Raw genomic sequence first — 17,399 nt, 5'->3', positions numbered from 1 at the left:
TCTTGGCGTCAATTCTATTGGACCCTTACTCTTGGCGTCAATTCTATTGAGGCCTTACTCTTGGCGGCAATTATATTTGGCCCTTATTCTTGCCGTCAATTCTATTTGGCCCTTATTCTTGGCGTCAATTCTATTTGGCCCTTATTCTTGGCGTCAATTCTATTTGGCCTTATTCATGGCGGCAATTATAGTTGGCCCTTATTCTTGCCGTCAATTCTATTTGGTCCTTATTCTTGCCGTCAATTCTATTTGGTCATTATTCTTGCCGTCAATTCTATTTGGTCATTATTCTTGGCGTCAATTCTATTGGGCCCTTACTCTTGGCGTCAATTCTATTGGGCCCTTACTCTTGGCGTCAATTCTATTGGGCCCTTACTCTTGGCGTCAATTCTATTGGGCCCTTACTCTTGGCGTCAATTTTATTGGGCCCTTACTCTTGGCGTCAATTCTATTGGGCCCTTACTCTTGGCGTCAATTCTATTGGGCCCTTACTCTTGGCGTCAATTCTATTGGGCCCTTACTCTTGGCGTCAATTCTATTGGGCCCTTACTCTTGGCGTCAATTCTATTGGGCCCTTATTCTTGGCGTAAATTCTATTTGGCCCTTATTCTTGCCGTCAATTCTATTGGGCCCTTACTCTTGGCGTCAATTCTATTGGGCCCTTACTCTTGGCGTCAATTCTATTGGGCCCTTACTCTTGGCGTCAATTCTATTGGGCCCTTACTCTTGGCGTCAATTATATTTGGCCCTTACTCTTGGCGGCAATTATATTTGGCCCTTATTCTTGCCGTCAATTCTATTTGGCCCTTATTCTTGGCGGCAATTATATTTGGCCCTTATTCTTGGCGTAAATTCTATTTGGCCCTTATTCTTGGCGTAAATTCTATTTCGCCCTTATTCTTGGCAGCAATTCTATTTGGCCCTTATTCTTGGCGGCAATTATATTTGGCCCTTATTCTTGGCGTCAATTCTATTGGGCCCTTACTCTTGGCGTCAATTCTATTGGGCCCTTACTCTTGGCGTCAATTCTATTGGGCCCTTACTCTTGGCGTCAATTCTATTGGGCCCTTACTCTTGGCGGCAATTATATTTGGCCCTTATTCTTGCCGTCAATTCTATTTGGCCCTTATTCTTGCCGTCAATTCTATTTGGCCCTTATTCTTGCCGTCAATTCTATTTGGCCCTTATTCTTGCCGTCAATTCTATTTGGCCCTTATTCTTGCCGTCAATTCTATTGGGCCCTTACTCTTGGCGTCAATTCTATTGGGCCCTTACTCTTGGCGTCAATTCTATTGGGCCCTTACTCTTGGCGTCAATTCTATTGGGCCCTTACTCTTGGCGTCAATTCTATTGAGCCCTTACTCTTGGCGTCAATTCTATTGGGCCCTTACTCTTGGCGTCAATTCTATTGGGCCCTTACTCTTGGCGTCAATTCTATTGGGCCCTTACTCTTGGCGTCAATTCTATTGGGCCCTTACTCTTGGCGTCAATTCTATTGGGCCCTTACTCTTGGCGTCAATTCTATTGGGCCCTTACTCTTGGCGTCAATTCTATTGGGCCCTTACTCTTGGCGTCAATTCTATTGGACCCTTACTCTTGGCGTCAATTCTATTGGGGCCTTACTCTTGGCGGCAATTATATTTGGCCCTTATTCTTGCCGTCAATTCTATTTGGCCCTTATTCTTGGCGTCAATTCTATTTGGCCCTTATTCTTGGCGTCAATTCTATTTGGCCTTATTCATGGCGGCAATTATATTTGGCCCTTATTCTTGCCGTCAATTCTATTGGGCCCTTACTCTTGCCGTCAATTCTATTGGGCCCTTACTCTTGGCGTCAATTCTATTGGGCCCTTACTCTTGGCGTCAATTCTATTGGGCCCTTACTCTTGGCGGCAATTATATTTGGCCCTTATTCTTGGCGTAAATTCTATTGGGCCCTTATTCTTGGCGTCAATTCTATTGGGCCCTTACTCTTGGCGTCAATTCTATTGGGCCCTTACTCTTGGCGTCAATTCTATTGGGCCCTTACTCTTGGCGTCAATTCTATTGGGCCCTTACTCTTGGCGTCAATTCTATTGGGCCCTTACTCTTGCCGTCAATTCTATTTGGCCCTTATTCTTGCCGTCAATTCTATTTGGCCCTTACTCTTGCCGTCAATTCTATTGGGCCCTTACTCTTGGCGTCAATTCTATTGGGCCCTTACTCTTGGCGTCAATTTTATTGGGCCCTTACTCTTGGCGTCAATTCTATTGGACCCTTACTCTTGGCGTCAATTCTATTGAGGCCTTACTCTTGGCGGCAATTATATTTGGCCCTTATTCTTGCCGTCAATTCTATTTGGCCCTTATTCTTGGCGTCAATTCTATTTGGCCCTTATTCTTGGCGTCAATTCTATTTGGCCTTATTCATGGCGGCAATTATAGTTGGCCCTTATTCTTGCCGTCAATTCTATTTGGTCCTTATTCTTGCCGTCAATTCTATTTGGTCATTATTCTTGCCGTCAATTCTATTTGGTCATTATTCTTGGCGTCAATTCTATTGGGCCCTTACTCTTGGCGTCAATTCTATTGGGCCCTTACTCTTGGCGTCAATTCTATTGGGCCCTTACTCTTGGCGTCAATTCTATTGGGCCCTTACTCTTGGCGTCAATTTTATTGGGCCCTTACTCTTGGCGTCAATTCTATTGGGCCCTTACTCTTGGCGTCAATTCTATTGGGCCCTTACTCTTGGCGTCAATTCTATTGGGCCCTTACTCTTGGCGTCAATTCTATTGGGCCCTTACTCTTGGCGTCAATTCTATTGGGCCCTTATTCTTGGCGTAAATTCTATTTGGCCTTATTCATGGCGGCAATTCTATTTGGCCTTATTCATGGCGGCAATTCTATTTGGCCTTATTCATGGCGGCAATTCTATTTGGCCCTTATTCTTGCCGTCAATTCTATTTGGTCCTTATTCTTGCCGTCAATTCTATTTGGTCATTATTCTTGGCGTCAATTCTATTGGGCCCTTACTCTTGGCGTCAATTCTATTGAGCCCTTGCTCTTGGCGTCAATTCTATTGGGCCCTTACTCTTGGCGTCAATTCTATTGGGCCCTTACTCTTGGCGTCAATTCTATTGGGCCCTTACTCTTGGCGTCAATTCTATTGAGCCCTTACTCTTGGCGTCAATTCTATTGAGCCCTTACTCTTGGCGTCAATTCTATTGGGCCCTTACTCTTGGCGTCAATTCTATTGGGCCCTTACTCTTGGCGTCAATTCTATTGGGCCCTTACTCTTGGCGTCAATTCTATTGGGCCCTTACTCTTGGCGTCAATTCTATTGGGCCCTTACTCTTGGCGTCAATTCTATTGGGCCCTTACTCTTTGCGTCAATTCTATTGGGCCCTTACTCTTGGCGTCAATTCTATTGGGCCCTTACTCTTGGTGTCAATTCTATTGGGGCCTTACTCTTGGCGGCAATTATATTTGGCCCTTATTATTGCCGTCAATTCTATTTGGCCCTTATTCTTGGCGGCAATTCTATTTGGCCTTATTCATGGCGGCAATTATATTTGGTCCTTATTCTTGCCGTCAATTCTATTTGGTCCTTATTCTTGGCGTCAATTCTATTGGGCCCTTACTCTTGGCGTCAATTCTATTGGGCCCTTACTCTTGGCGTCAATTCTATTGGGCCCTTACTCTTGGCGTCAATTCTATTGGGCCCTTACTCTTGGCGTCAATTCTATTGGGCCCTTACTCTTGGCGTCAATTCTATTGGGCCCTTACTCTTGGCGTAAATTATATTTGGCCCTTATTCTTGGCGTAAATTATATTTGGCCCTTATTCTTGGCGTAAATTCTATTGGGCCCTTACTCTTGGCGTCAATTCTATTGGGCCCTTACTCTTGGCGTCAATTCTATTGGGCCCTTACTCTTGGCGTCAATTCTATTGGGCCCTTACTCTTGGCGTCAATTCTATTGGGCCCTTACTCTTGGCGTCAATTCTATTGGGCCCTTACTCTTGGCGTCAATTCTATTGGGCACTTACTCTTGGCGTCAATTCTATTGGGGCCTTACTCTTGGCGGCAATTATATTTGGCCCTTATTCTTGCCGTCAATTCTATTTGACCCTTATTCTTGGCGGCAATTCTATTTGGCCTTATTCATGGCGGCAATTATATTTGGTCCTTATTCTTGCCGTCAATTCTATTGGGCCCTTACTCTTGGCGTCAATTCTATTGGGCCCTTACTCTTGGCGTCAATTCTATTGGGCCCTTACTCTTGGCGTCAATTCTATTGGGCCCTTACTCTTGGCGTCAATTCTATTGGGCCCTTACTCTTGGCGTCAATTCTATTGGGCCCTTACTCTTGGCGTCAATTCTATTGGGCCCTTACTCTTGGCGTCAATTCTATTGGGCCCTTATTCTTGGCGTAAATTATATTTGGCCCTTATTATTGGCGTAAATTCTATTGGGCCCTTATTCTTGGCGTAAATTCTATTGGGCCCTTATTCTTGGCGTAAATTCTATTTGGCCCTTATTCTTGGCGTAAATTCTATTGGGGCCTTACTCTTGGCGTCAATTCTATTGGGCCCTTACTCTTGGCGTCAATTCTATTGGGCCCTTACTCTTGGCGTCAATTCTATTGGGCCCTTACTCTTGGCGTCAATTCTATTGGGCCCTTACTCTTGGCGTCAATTCTATTGGGCCCTTACTCTTGGCGTCAATTATATTGGGCCCTTACTCTTGGCGTCAATTATATTGGGCCCTTACTCTTGGCGTCAATTATATTGTGCCCTTACTCTTGGCGTCAATTCTATTGGGCCCTTACTCTTGGCGTCAATTCTATTGGGCCCTTACTCTTGGCGGCAATTCTATTGGGCCCTTATTCTTGGCGTAAATTCTATTTGGCCTTATTCATGGCGGCAATTATATTTGGCCCTTATTCTTGCCGTCAATTCTATTTGGTCCTTACTCTTGGCGTCAATTCTATTTGGTCCTTACTCTTGGCGTCAATTCTATTGAGCCCTTACTCTTGGCGTCAATTCTATTGAGCCCTTACTCTTGGCGTCAATTCTATTGAGCCCTTACTCTTGGCGTCAATTCTATTGGGCCCTTACTCTTGGCGTCAATTCTATTGGGCCCCTATTCTTGGCGTCAATTCCATTGGGCCCCTATTCTTGGCGTCAATGCTATTTGGCCCTTATTCTTGGCGTCAATCCTATTTGGCCCTTATTCTTGGCGTCAATTCTATTTGGTCCTTATTTTGGCCTCAATTCCATTTGGCCCTTATTCTTGACGTCAATTCTATTAAGCCCTTATTCTTAACGTAAATTTTATAAGACCTTTATTCTTTGCATAATTTCTAATAGGTCCATATTCTCTGGGTCAATTCAATTAGGCCCTTGTTCTTTACGTAAATTCAATTAGACACTTATTCTTTAAATAAATTCTATTAGACGCTTAATTATCATTATTAATATTATTATTATTCTTTACGTAAATTCTATTATGCACTTACTTTTTACGTTTTATAAAAATGTTCGATTCCTTGAATAGAAATTAAGAAACTCCATTTTGACTAATCAAGGACATAATGTGACAAAGCCCACCTGTACTCACACATTAGGCAAAAGTTTCTAGCATTAACTTGGTATTAAAAATTACAAGTACCTGAATTTGAGCTTTCCTCCTGTCATCCCTTTCCTTGTTCCTCTTTAACGCTTCCTGCCGATGCCAGAGTTTACCAATGTCATCAAGAGGGGCCTTGGTAATGTCTTCATCTTCATCATCTGGTAGATCTTCAATTTCATCATCTTCATCTGACTACAACCAAAATTTAATTATGATTATCGGCATTGTAGACTATTGTTTTTTTAAATAAAACGATGTATAGAGAAATATAAAAAACATGAAGAAAAATAAGCTTTGATATTAAAACCTTGCAGTAATTGAGACGATAGGCCTACCAGGTGAATAAAAAACTTAAGACAAATGAAGTTCAGTTTTCATCCACATTATTGAAGTTTCTTACTTAGCATTTTATATTGCAGGTGAGTTAAGACTTTCTCCTCATACAATTCTGGTACATAAAAAAAAGCTTTTGTAGATCGTAAAGCATAGTTTTCAATGTGACAGATAAAGTTAAATGGGGTTAAGTTAAAATTACTGTTTCTTCTCCAGTTTTCCATTTTTGTTCAAAATTACTTGAGAAATAGGCCACCAAATAAACCATTTTGAACATCACTATACCTGCTATTTCATTTAAAGCAAGTTGCGGCTCTAGTGTAGTACCTGGAGAGTTTGATAGAGACAGCACCTTCACTAATGTAGTATAAGATGCGCTTTGTTTATATTTCCAAGGCTTATAATATAGGTGACTAAATAATTTGTGCATATTTACAATGGGGAAAGCGTATAGTCACTATTAGAATATTAGTATCTTGAATTTAACAAGTTCACTGTATTATGACCAAGGCTTAACATAAAATCTAAATCAAATAATAAACATCCTTTTGATTGAAAGAAAGTAAGTTAAAACATTAAAAGGTTACACTCCTACATTATGTTTATAAAAACAAATTGTAATAGATAAAGCATTTTAAATTTACAAGTAAATTACTTAACCAGAAAACTGAGAAATTGTCAGAGCTTGTTAGGTGATAAAATTTAAAATATTTCACGCTGCAGCTCCAATTGGAGGTGAAACTTTACAGTCTTTTTGGTGTAACATGGAAAAGGTTTAATCATAAGTCTATAATATTGATCCATAAGTTTGTAACTTTGGGGAATATTTTACTGAGAGCTAATCACGGAGTGATGTCATCACAAGAAGAAAATCTCCCCCTAACGATGCGCTGTCAAAGGCTGCATGTGACACTGGAGCGAGGACGCAAAATGGCAACGAAGTCTGTAATGCAGTCTGTCTTGTGAATAGCTCTCACAAAAACCTTTGCATGTAAAAATAGGTAGTGCCACACTTATGTTACAATATTATAGACTTATGGTTTTATTGGAAGCCATTAAAGAATGGCAAAAATTAACTAGAAATAATACTCTAGTTGAATCCACTTCCCCATACATGTTCTTTAGAGATTTACTATTGAACATTACATTCAAAACACACCAAAAGTCCAAAGAAAAAAGTTACCGAATTGTAGGTGGTGTTGGGACCAGATGATTCTGTGTTGTCTTCAGAATGGCTTGTGATGAGAGATACGTAACTAGTCCTTTGTACATCAAACTTCAAGTATGGAGGACTGATTCCGCAGAGATAGTCACCAAAAAACAATAACCTTATTACACGGAGCCATGTTCTAGCTCGTTCCTAAAGGTAGGTAAAAAATATATTAGATAAAATAAACTAAACATGTTCGTGGAACATTATTAAACATAACTATTTTATAATTTTCCATATTACTAAAACACTCAAAAATTAAACGAAATTAAATATTCTTGTAAGGCTATTATTAGCTAGTTATAGTAACAACCCTCATTAAAAAAATTAACTTTGGCTTACTAAATCCAGTTATATGTCCTTAGCTTACAGATAATTATAAGCATTTCCAAACAAAGTTGGCCAATAACGAAAATTCAAACAAACATGTGAATGTGTTTTCTAATTCTAATTTAAGTGTAGATATACGGTTAGCACGAAGAGCCAATTTTTCATATAAGCTTGGATTATAGAGATTCCATTTTCTTGTGTACGAATTTTGACCCCCCCCAAACTAAACTTGTTGATTTCTTGAGGAGTGACAGTGTGGACAGATTGACAGACGGCTCGGACTGTTTTTAATAGAATATTGATAATGAGAATCACTCAATCTGTCAGAGCTGTCAAGCAAGTTGTCAGAGATGTCCATCAGTTATCACTCGTCAAAAAAATAAGTATGAGAGGAGTGGAAATTAAATGTTCTAGATCTTTAAGCCATTGTGATTTAATATTCCACTACACACGTGATTTAATATTAAATCAGTTCTTTACCTTGTCCAATGGTGGTTGCCCAAAATAAGGATTTTGCGGAGCACCTAGTAGAGGAACAAAGCAAGCCAAACTAACATCTTCTGGTAACGTTACTGGTTCATAACCTTTAATTAAAGAATTACAGATTAAAATTGCACCAAATATAAACAAGAGCCAAAACGAACCATTTGGCCTATGATGAAATAGGTTTTGGATTTAAAGTTAGTTTTCATAATCACTTTTCACATTTCACAATAATTATACCATATCAAAAAGTTCTAATGCGTTTGAGCTAATTTGCTGCCTTTTCAATTAATTTTTTATAAATATTTAGCGTTGTTTGCACAAAATTTTAAATTAATCTAATTTTGGGTTCAGTAGAATGATTACACCTCAATAAAAGAGCACAAAATTTCATAAAAGCATTTTCAAAATTATTTGACACTTTTATTAAGTATTTATGTTACCACTGACTTTAGAGCAGGCGAAGCATATCATTGCTTCACTCTAAAAGAAAATAATTTCTTTTAGAAAATACTTTTCTTCTAAATCGTTCACCCATGTGTAAATGATTAGAGCAAATCTTTCGCCTTTTCTAACAACTCCTGACGACCCTTACCAAAAAATAAGCTGGATTATTAGTTGATATTGAGTTGGTTTTAAGGAGACTCAAGTTGTCAGCATATTTCAAGTTTCTATTAAAGGGGTAATAAGTTGTTTTTCAGTTGGTAGGAAAATGCTGCTTTTGCTAAGTTTATAATTAGTTGGTTTTTAGTAGTCAGGAAATTACATAATATTTTTAAGTTGGTTTTTAGATGTTTCCCTAGTAGGATTTAAGTTGGTTTTAAGTAGTTAAATGTAAATGTTTATTCTGGTTTAGTTGGAAATAAGTTGATTAATAAAGAGGATTTAAGTTATTTTTAAGTAGGCATTTGTCCCAAATACAAACTGAAAACCAAGTTGAAATACAAGTTGTCCTAAGTGGTTTTTAGCCAACTTATTTTTTGGTAAGTGGAGCAATATAGGGTGGTTCCAAACTCAAAAGTAACACACTTAGCAACGCAATTATAAAACAAATGTGGCATATTTTGAAATAATAGTTTCAGGCCATTAAAAAAACATTAGACCATAAAATTTTATAAGATTACTGTACAAACAATGCAATGATATTAAAAGTATATAATTTATCCCTTAAAAATATTATTTCTTAGTTCAAAGAGTTCACATTTTGTTTTAAACATATATTTTAGCTACTATACCACTTCATAAACTTAATCTTTCAAACTATGGGAAAGGTAAGCTGCAACTGAGGTTTATTATTGCAATTACTAGTACTTAATAGGTACAAAATATTTCTTGTGTATTATCCAATATATACGTGGCATTATACCTTCAAGTTTGGTGGACTTTAGCTCAATTCCACAGTCTTTCATCCGGCCCAATTCATTGAGCAAATTCGCATATAATGTCCAAATATCACCCTTGCACCTTCAGAAATAGAGATTTTTTAAATAAGGAAAAATAATTACCAACATATCAAAAATGCAGTTCAATTAGTTTACCCTGTTCGGAGATCACCAAGAGTAGGAGGAGGAGACCATAAATTCCTTTGACAAGACATCCAGTCTGTGAATATTTTAACAGTCGGCAGAAGTTGAGCGAGATCATAACTTGTTAGTTGAGCTGGGTAGTTAGGGCTGGCGAGGTGCTCCTTCAAAAGGTAGATACTTCTTTCTATCACAATCGCCATCATAGCCAAGCTCACTTGTAAGGCTTGCTCTTGTAAAAGTGGTCTTTCCGCAGAATCCATGGGTGGACCACCTATTAACCATCAAAATTAGTTAGATCTCTATTAATGAAAACCCAACACCAAAAATGTTATAGATCTGGCGGCAGAAAATGTCTTAGCTGCCTTCAAATGTCTAGGTAGATTAAAAAGTGGGATTGGATTTCTTGATTATCCAACAGCATCCAACCCTAAACAGAGAACGTTATTTGATTCAATGGCATTTAATTGTTTAGCAGTCTTGGTTAAGAAATCCAGAAATTGATCAGTTAAACATAGCACCACTCAGACATTTGATGGAAGTTATATAGATCAGCCTGCAATGTTGGAACACCAAGCGTTTGATACTTGGGAATAATAGTAAAAACAATAATAATCTGAATGTATAAGCTGCCAGTCTAGATCAATAGAAACGCGTAGTATTTTTTACGTACCCTTTGATGAAGCGTTAGCGACAGAAAACATATTTATGGCAAGTAACTGAAGAAGTCTAACAGATGCTAAAGGAGCTGGAGTACATTGAAGTAAATTTCTAAACTCTTGAAGCATCTGATTTGCTGTCTCTGTAAGGTTTTCCATGCTAGAAAATCAGTTAAAAAATTACTATTTTGGAAAAATTCAAATTTTTTATGATTGGCTTACAAAGAAGAGTTTTTTTAGCTATTAAAGACATTAAAAGGCATAAGTTATTAAAATGCCATAAGTTCTACAGAATTGATTCATATAGAGAAATTGGACAGAAAAGAGAAACAACAAAACAGGGGTTTGCGGAACAGTGCTCAAAATGGACTTATTCACGAACTGCACGGAGCGCATTTCCTTTCAAAGCTTCTGATTATTCTGCAACTGGAACTGTGCAATAAAAAATAATCTTTAAGAAACGGAACAGCGTTCCAGTACATTTTAAGCACTGTTGGGGAATATTAGGCTCTACATCTATAAAAATCTAGTTATATTAAAATCCAAAAACCACAAAGATTGAAATTTTTGTTTTTAATTAAAAATCAGTTTTAAGTAAACTTGAAGTATAATTGATACAAGAAGAACATTTATATAAACTAATGACCTATAGAGTACATATCATATTGATAGCATTAAGCCTTTAATCCACCAGAAACGTGAAAACTTCTTGAAATATTCATGGTAAAATATTAAAAATTAATTAATTTGAAACAGAGAAACACACATGGATTTAAAAATAACATTATTTTTGTGTAAATGGACCAAAACCACATAGGCACAATGCTTCCAACTCAAAGTTTAATTAATTAATAAATTAATCAGTAATTTGACATTCAGGACAAAATCTTAGTCACTATATTCAATTGTTGGTCATTTCATGTGAATTTTAAATCCATGCGTGTCTCCCTGTACCAAATTTTTTCATTATTTAATTTGATAATTTTAAATTTTAAACCGACCACATCGTTGGAGGTGGTTATTACTTTAACCGCCCTTAATGGAACACCGGTAGGCCTCTGAACATTTAGCCATTTATTCAGTATCAGTCTTGCCTTTAAGGGCCACAGAATCGTTTAAATTTTAGCATTAATTCGAGCTTGAAAAATGACAAATTATCCTTAGTTGGATCTGCTATCACGAGTTACAGAAGAAGAGCAGCTACTTGAAATTTGAGAATTTTTTCAAATAATTTTGTGGCCCTTTACACTTTTAAGTGCAGCAATTCTTCCATTGCCTCTCCCAGTTCCTTATGCACTCATGTAAATTATAATTGAACACTGACCCAACTTTAGTGAAGAGTTTTCCATGAACATGAAGAAAACTTAGAACAAACCTCTTGTTCAGCTAAAATAAAGAAAATAAGTTTAAATGATAAAATATTTTCACAAGGAACAACTCATGAACTCCATCAGAGAATATTTCATTGTTATAAAATAATTTGAGTTTTCTTTTAATCCATTTAGTTCTTTAGTTTAAGATTATCCCCAGAATTCTAGAAAGAGTTTGTTAAAACTGATATTTTAACAAGAGACCTTAAAGCTCTACCACAGTATCACTTCAGAACTATTTGAGTTTGCAAGTTCTCTCCCCACCGGTTTACGGGGTTTTCCCCCTGAGCTCATTGTTTCCCCTTCCATAAAAGCTTGTTGAGGTTAACAGTAATAGTTAGTGTACAGAGCTGTTGGCTTGCCACCCCCTTCCTACGCATTGTAACCCGGCCACCTGAATTAATGGCTTTAAAAGTCGCTTGATGACTTAGGCCTAAGGTGGTGCCTAGGGTATTAGCCTAGCTGATTATTATTTTATTAAAAACCAATTGTTGCAGAAAAAATAAGGGGTTGGCTAATGGATGTTTAGCCCATTAGAGTAAAGAAAGAGGCCTGAGCTATAATGAGTTTTTTCATCAAGGATAACACAGTACATTTTTTCATGAACAATTTTATCGTCAACTTTTAAAAAGTTTTAAAATGGAAAAATTGTTTAAAACATTTTTCTGTTAAGAAACTACTAGTATTCATTAACCTTCGAATGATTACTCAAGGTGTTGAGAAATCTTTATATATTTAAAATAATCACTATCATAAGTAGGATAAAACTTCAATGAAACCTCGTTTCACATCCAACAAAGACTAGTAGGGTTAAAACACTTATATTCCATAGACTATTTCAAAATGTTTGAAAAAATATGTAATTTTCCTTAAAATTTTACTTACAATAACATTATTACACCCACAAAGTTAGTAATTGTACGAAAGCTTACTATGGTCCGAAATATGAGAGGCATAGAATATATTTATGCAATATAATGAACTTTGTTCAGTAGGCCACCCTTACCAAAAAATAAGTTGGATTTCAGTTTGTATTTAGTTTTTATACACATTATTAGTTGATATTGAGTTGGTATTAAGGAGGCTCAAGTTGTCAGCATATTTCAAGTTTCTATTAAAGGGGTAATAAGTTGTTATTCAGTTGGTAGGAAAATGCTGCTTTTGCTAAGTTTATAATTAGTTGGTTTTTAGTAGTCAGGAAATTACATAATATTTTTAAGTTGGTTTTTAGATCGTATAAGTTAAAAAAAATTTTATTTACCATGGTTTAAAATATTAATTTAATAGTTGTTTAAAGCATGACTGATACTTCATGGTATTCTTGATTTTATTAAAAACAGTTAAAATTTACATGTTTCCGAAGCTTTCGGGTTCGAGACCAATCGTCAAGCGGTATTTTGAAAACTGAATAATAAGCTTCGGAAACATGTAAATTTTAACTGTTTTTAATAAAATCAAGAATACCATGAAGTATCAGTCATGCTTTAAACAACTATTAAATTGGTTTTTAGATGTTTCCATAGTAGGATTTAAGTTGGTTTTAAGTAGTTAAATGTAAATGTTGATTCTGGTTTAGTTGGAAATAAGTAGATTAATAAAGAGGATTTAAGTTATTTTTAAGTAGGCATTTGTCCCAAATACAAACTGAAAACCAAGTTGAAATACAAGTTGTCCTAAGTGGTTTTTAGCCAACTTATTTTTTGGTAAGGGCAATGTTATCAGTGCCGGATTAAGGACTAGGCCTAGGCTTATGGGCCCCCACCACTGATGAAATCAATGGATTTTTCTTCGAACTGGCACATTACAATTAAAATATTTTTTAAACGAATAAGTTGAAATTGAGGTCTCAAATTAAAATAGCAAATGACCTAAATTCCATGTCTTTTGAGTGTTTGTGAGTATTTAGAAGAAAATAAATGAAACATTGTACAAAGTAAAAAGAGAAATCTAACCTCAACTGTGGAGATTTCATTATCTGAGTTTTCATTTGTTGAAGGCTCTTCGGACTTGGAATGTATCATGCCAGGTGGGTGACACCAGACTTCAATCCTGTCATTATTTTTATTCCTCCACCCTTTGTTTTTAAGTTTACTAGACTTCTCATCCGCTGATTTCTCATCCAATTTCTTCTTTTCTAGAACCACATACTGAAAGAAAACCAATGTTATAATACATTAAACTTCATAAAATTATGAACATCCAAATTATAAATATCCTATCCACGAAAAAGAAACTGTCAATTAAAAAATTAATTTTATTTTATTCTAGTCCCATTTGGGTGAAGTGAACTACAGCGGCCTCATTGAATTTTATATTCATTTTGGTTGCGACTGATAGACCTTGTCACGTAGATGCCGAGGGAATTTTTTATTTTGGCTGTAAATGATTATTTAATTTTTTAATTTAATTTTAAAAATTTTAAATTTTTGTGCATTTTCACATGTTTTGTTGTATTTATTTCCGTCATGTGTTCGCCGACACCACAGTTTCAGTATCCTAATAATTTCCACGTGATATTCCGGTAGTTTATAAAATCAATTTAAGTTTTTGTTCATTTTCTAGGTTGCAACGGGAGGTTGCAGCTCCTTATGTTTTCACATATATTTGTAAGATTTAAAATTTGTGCGTTCGCGCCGAAATTTCACCTTCCGCCAGATGGCGAAAATTTATCTTTTTTAGCGCGAACCGAGTGGAGTCGCATTTTGTTTTTTAAATTTTTTCAGTGTGAAGGTTGAAACGTGGCGACGAGTGTAAAGATTTCTGGATAGTTTTCAGCTGAATATATTTTCACCAATTATTAAAACTAGTAATGGATATTTATTGTCTCAATCATTAAAACTCTATATTGTCATGGAAAGGTGTTGGGAAAAGGTATGAGTTTAAGAATTATGATTAAAAATACAGAGGGGCGATAGGCCTATGTGAGTGGGAAATTTGTAATCGGATAGAACAAGACAAGGGTTAGTCAAGGTACTGTCCGGTTACAAGATGTTTTGTATTTTTGGGCCACAAACGCTTATTTCAGGTTTTAATTTAATTGAAAAGCTTGCACTTTTTTGGGCCTTTTCACGTTTTTGGTTGTTGTTGATAATTTAAAATTAAATACTTGATGCGTAAGGCTTGGTACTGAGCTCTAGGTAGCGTTATAGATAGCCCATCGCTTTTTTTAGTATGGGGTTGGGGAGGCGCAGCTCGCCCCCAGCGCTTGAGCGAAGTGAGTGCGCGGCGCCGTCAGGCGAAAATACGGGGAATTTTAAGTATTCTTCAAACCTGTTCTCATTTTGTTACTATTTAAGTTGATACGATTTCACTAATTACGATGCCACTAGGTACGATTACAGAGGCCCACCATCAATGCTCAGAATGGGGTTGGTGCGCGCCTCAAAAGTGGTGTCGGCGGATACACAACAGAACTATTTTTGAGAAAAACGTTACTTATCCACTAAAATTACTACTTTTTAAAATTAAGTTAATTAAAAAATTATCATTTGCGGCCCAAAAAAATCACTTCGTAATCTACGTGTCAAGTGCTACATTCTCCGCCAAAAAAAAACAAAAAATACATGAGGCCGCATAAGTTCAATTTTGCCTCTCATTTTAATTTTTTACTAGTGTTTGTTGTTTCCCTAGCAATTTCAGATTGTTATTCAACCAAAAAAAACGTAAAATCTAATTTAATAAAATTCAAACAATTATGCATACTATCAAAAGTAAATTAATTAGTAAACTATCTAAAATAACAATTTTCATGCTTATCGCCTAGATTAGCCACAATGTTAACTGAATCATTTGATACATTGAGAAATCGGATATTGCCTGTTTCATGCAGTTTAGAAAAAACAAGCTTTCATTGAGAAAACCGTTACCAAAAAATAAGTTGGATTTCAGTTTGTATTTAGTTTGTATACACATTATTAGTTGATATTGAGTTGGTATTAAGTAGGCTCAAGTTGTCAGCATATTTCAAGTTACTATTAAAGGGGTAATAAGTTGTTATTCAGTTGGTAGGAAAATACTGCTTTTGCTAAGTTTATAATTAGTTGGTTTTTAGTTGTCAGGAAATTACATAATATTTTTAAGTTGGGTTTTAGATGTTTCCCTAGTAGGATTTAAGTTGCTTTTAAGTAGTTAAATGTAAATGTTGATTCTGGTTTAGTTGGAAACAAGTTGATTAATAAAGAGGATTTAAGTTATTTTTAAGTAGGCATTTGTCCCAAATACAAACTGAAAACCAAGTTAAAATACAAGTTGTCCTAAGTGGTTTTTAGCCAACTTATTTTTTGGTAAGGGAAAAAGACTTCAGCTTGTCAAATATTACTCATTGATTATCTACATTCGAAGTGTAAATTTTAGTTCTATTAGAATATACTTTGACACTAAATAGCAAAACTTACCTTTTTTCTAGCTTCATCAAAAAGGCCAAGCAAGCTTTCTCTAGCACTGAGGAATGGGTTACTTGCTGCTAAACTTCGCATATAATAATAGACAGCATCAAGCTTTCGTCGCTGAAATAAAAGGTGTCTTAACATTAGCTGACCAACTTAATAAAGATGGGTCCATTATTGGAGCTAATTTTAAAAATGGGTGCTTGCTCGTAGCGTTTTAGCTAAGCACAACCTTGAAACGGCCGCCATGACATTAATTTAAATTAACATACCACAAGAAAATACACCAAAATATCCTGCGATTTGATCACGTGACTGCTATGGGCTTCTTAATGTCATGGCCGATTTATAACCGTTACAGTAGCAACAAACACAAGTCACACCAACGCGCGAGCTTTGAATAAAAAAGAGCTTTAAAAATTTGCTATAATTACCACAATAGTTGAAAAAAATGTAAAGCAAAAGAAATAAAATTTATCCCTATACAGCCATGAACATAGAATGAGCTATTACTTCACAGACTAATACCCTCGGCAGTAGATGACGATTTTTTTTATAGTAAAAATTAAATCACGTTTACTGCGTCTCTAGTTGTAGAAACAACAGAACCTAGTGGCAAGACTAAACTCACACATTTCTAGCAAAGAAAAATAGGCCTAGCTACTGGGACACATAATACCAGAAAATGTTTAAATTTGGATTAAATGAATGACAAAAAAATATATTATTCACAAACAAGAGAAAAGTGAAACATTTCAATACTGTAGATTAGGCCACGGTGTAGTATGGCTAGACAGATTGGAAAAGGAGTCGTGATATAAAATTTTACCAAAAGTAGGAATTTGATGAAACACAATTTATATCTTACTTAACACCATTATTAAATTCATTTATATTTAGTTTGTAAGGGACTAATTTAGCTAAGGCAAATAATTTAACAAAATTATTATAAATCAAAACCCTTTTAATATTTCTCACAACTTTCCTGGTCTAAAATAGTTATTTAACAAAATTAAAACATTATTAATTTTAATTTGCGTGCACAGTACCGGTAGGTTTAGTAAAATAATTATTTTAGAATAACGATACTTTTGTTAAATAACTACTTTTAATTTATGTATGTATATAGAATGGTCTGGAGTGTTGTTTTTAGGGGGGGGAGTGATGTAAGGCCTAATTTGGCCAGAGGCCACATTCCCCAGGCAGAGAGTCGGCCTGATTGAGGGGAGATGGAAATGGAAGGTATGCAGAAGAGCAGATTAAGTTCCCCGGTTCAGGAAGGCCTCCTCTATATACAACACTCAGACCAGGAAAGTTGTGAGAAATATTAAAAGGGTTTTGATTTATAATAAATTTGTTAAATTATTTGCCTAAGTTTAAAAGATGTTCGAAAAATCTTTTATAAACCAAAATTTTGAACACTTTTGAGAGGAAAAACAAAATCCGGCCAACGTTTTCTATACTTATAAAATACTTTGGATCTTTTAAATGAACTTT

At 35.9% G+C, this 17,399-nt stretch overlaps 1 protein-coding gene across 2 annotated transcripts in view; it reads right to left on the bottom strand.

Annotated features, from left to right (window-relative positions):
• Positions 1 to 17,399, bottom strand: part of LOC149957433 (telomerase-binding protein EST1A-like) — a 98,986-nt gene that overhangs the window by 72,845 nt on the left and 8,742 nt on the right. For both annotated transcript variants that reach the window (XM_090165558.1, XM_090165559.1), the window contains 9 exons: positions 15,912 to 16,022; positions 13,470 to 13,664; positions 11,472 to 11,533; positions 10,162 to 10,307; positions 9,504 to 9,762; positions 9,332 to 9,429; positions 7,963 to 8,066; positions 7,126 to 7,302; positions 5,649 to 5,801 (listed from right to left, as the gene is read on the bottom strand). In XM_090165558.1, the coding sequence (XP_090021684.1) occupies positions 5,649 to 5,801; positions 7,126 to 7,302; positions 7,963 to 8,066; positions 9,332 to 9,429; positions 9,504 to 9,762; positions 10,162 to 10,307; positions 11,472 to 11,533; positions 13,470 to 13,664; positions 15,912 to 16,022 (1,305 nt within the window). The remainder of the gene's footprint in view (positions 1 to 5,648; positions 5,802 to 7,125; positions 7,303 to 7,962; positions 8,067 to 9,331; positions 9,430 to 9,503; positions 9,763 to 10,161; positions 10,308 to 11,471; positions 11,534 to 13,469; positions 13,665 to 15,911; positions 16,023 to 17,399) is intronic.

Source organism: Leiobunum rupestre, chromosome 2 (assembly GCF_980474605.1).
Source record: "Leiobunum rupestre chromosome 2, qqLeiRupe1.1.hap1, whole genome shotgun sequence".
NCBI classification, from domain to species: domain Eukaryota; kingdom Metazoa; phylum Arthropoda; class Arachnida; order Opiliones; family Sclerosomatidae; genus Leiobunum; species Leiobunum rupestre.
The sequence above is the reverse complement of the archived record's forward strand: the minus strand, read 5'-3'. Positions and strand labels throughout refer to the sequence as shown.